General features: G+C 34.3%; 1 protein-coding gene across 1 annotated transcript; it reads right to left on the reverse strand.

Moving 5' to 3' along the window:
• Nucleotides 1–924: 924 nt before the first annotated feature.
• Nucleotides 925–1347, reverse strand: EIN_013290 (surface antigen BspA family protein; the record flags this gene model as incomplete). Its single annotated transcript, XM_004255386.1, has 1 exon — nt 925–1347. A coding segment is annotated over one exon (423 nt), but the record flags the coding sequence as incomplete, so codon positions are not given.
• Between the last annotated feature and the right edge of the window lie 2 nt (nt 1348–1349).

Raw genomic sequence — 1349 nt, forward strand, 5'->3', positions numbered from 1 at the left:
CTATTATTTTCTTGTCCTCCAATAATCACAAACAAACACTAAATTAGAAGTAATTTTATTATAAATTAATGGTTTTTAAAAAAATATAATTCATTTTTTTTTCATTTTATATTACTGCTCTTTAAAAAATTAATTTGTATTTGATTATTTTTTATATAATCATTCATTTATTACAAAATAACTTGTAGTATAGCGTTTGTCGGGGCAAATTTTTCCCACCCCCACTCCGTCTAAATATAGAATTTATTTACTATATTTTATAATTATATAATTATAATTATAGTAAATGGGCGTTTTGGATAATATTAGGTCTAGTTCCCGAATTCAAGAAATGCCGAAAAATCACCTAGAGTTAGTGGAAACCGAGTGAGACGGAGCATTGAAAAGAAGGCTCTGAAGGCCGCACTCAAACAGTCTGTTTGTGCACCGTTTCACCCACTTTCCAAGTCCTCCCTTGGCGCGGATCCCCCCTGACCCCCCCCCCCCGCAAGCGGGGGGAACCACATCCGCGTCCACACAGTACGGACAAGGAAAGTGGGCGACATGGGGACGCACAAACAGTGGCTGAAAAGTGGATTCCTTCAAAAAATACTCGCGGCAAATATTTTATTTTGGTAAAGGTGGTGGTGGTCAATGTAGGTCCCTTTTAAATGCAAAAGAATGTGCCAATAATTGATATTGATTAACATTAACTTATTTATTAATATCTTTAAATGACGTGGTATATACTCACCATTTTACACAATCATATATTTAAATAATCTCTGTTCCCAGGAGGTGAGTGGGGGAGGAGGGTTGGCTTTATAAACCTCCTATTTCTCGCAATTGAAGAAATTGATAAAATCAATTTCACTAAAATTTAATTCAACTTTTTCAATTGTATTAATTTTTAATAAACAAAAAATGAAATATTATTAAATAATCTCATTTGCTTTGATGAACTATAGTGTTTGATGGGAAACAATTATCACCAACTGATGTCACACTTAATGGTATAGTAACATTTCTTAAACTATCGCACCAACGGAAACATTGACTCCCAATTGATCTCACACTTGATGGTATATTAACATAACTCAAATTACTGCATTCATAAAAACAACTACCATTGATTGATGTCACGCTTGATGGTATTGTAACACTGCTCAAACTGCCGCATTTATTGAAACAACTACCACCAATTGATGTTACGCTTGATGGGATTGTAATACCAGCCAGACTTTTGCATCCACAGAAACAACCATCAGCAATTGATCTAACACTTGATGGTATTGTAACACTACTCAAACTACTGCATCCATTGAAACTAAAACAACCAATTGATCTAACACTAGATGGTATCGTAATGC

The sequence above is a fragment of the Entamoeba invadens genome, assembly GCF_000330505.1.
Source record: "Entamoeba invadens IP1 unplaced genomic scaffold scaff_1105074726307, whole genome shotgun sequence".
In the NCBI taxonomy this organism is placed as follows: Eukaryota; Evosea; order Mastigamoebida; family Endamoebidae; genus Entamoeba; species Entamoeba invadens.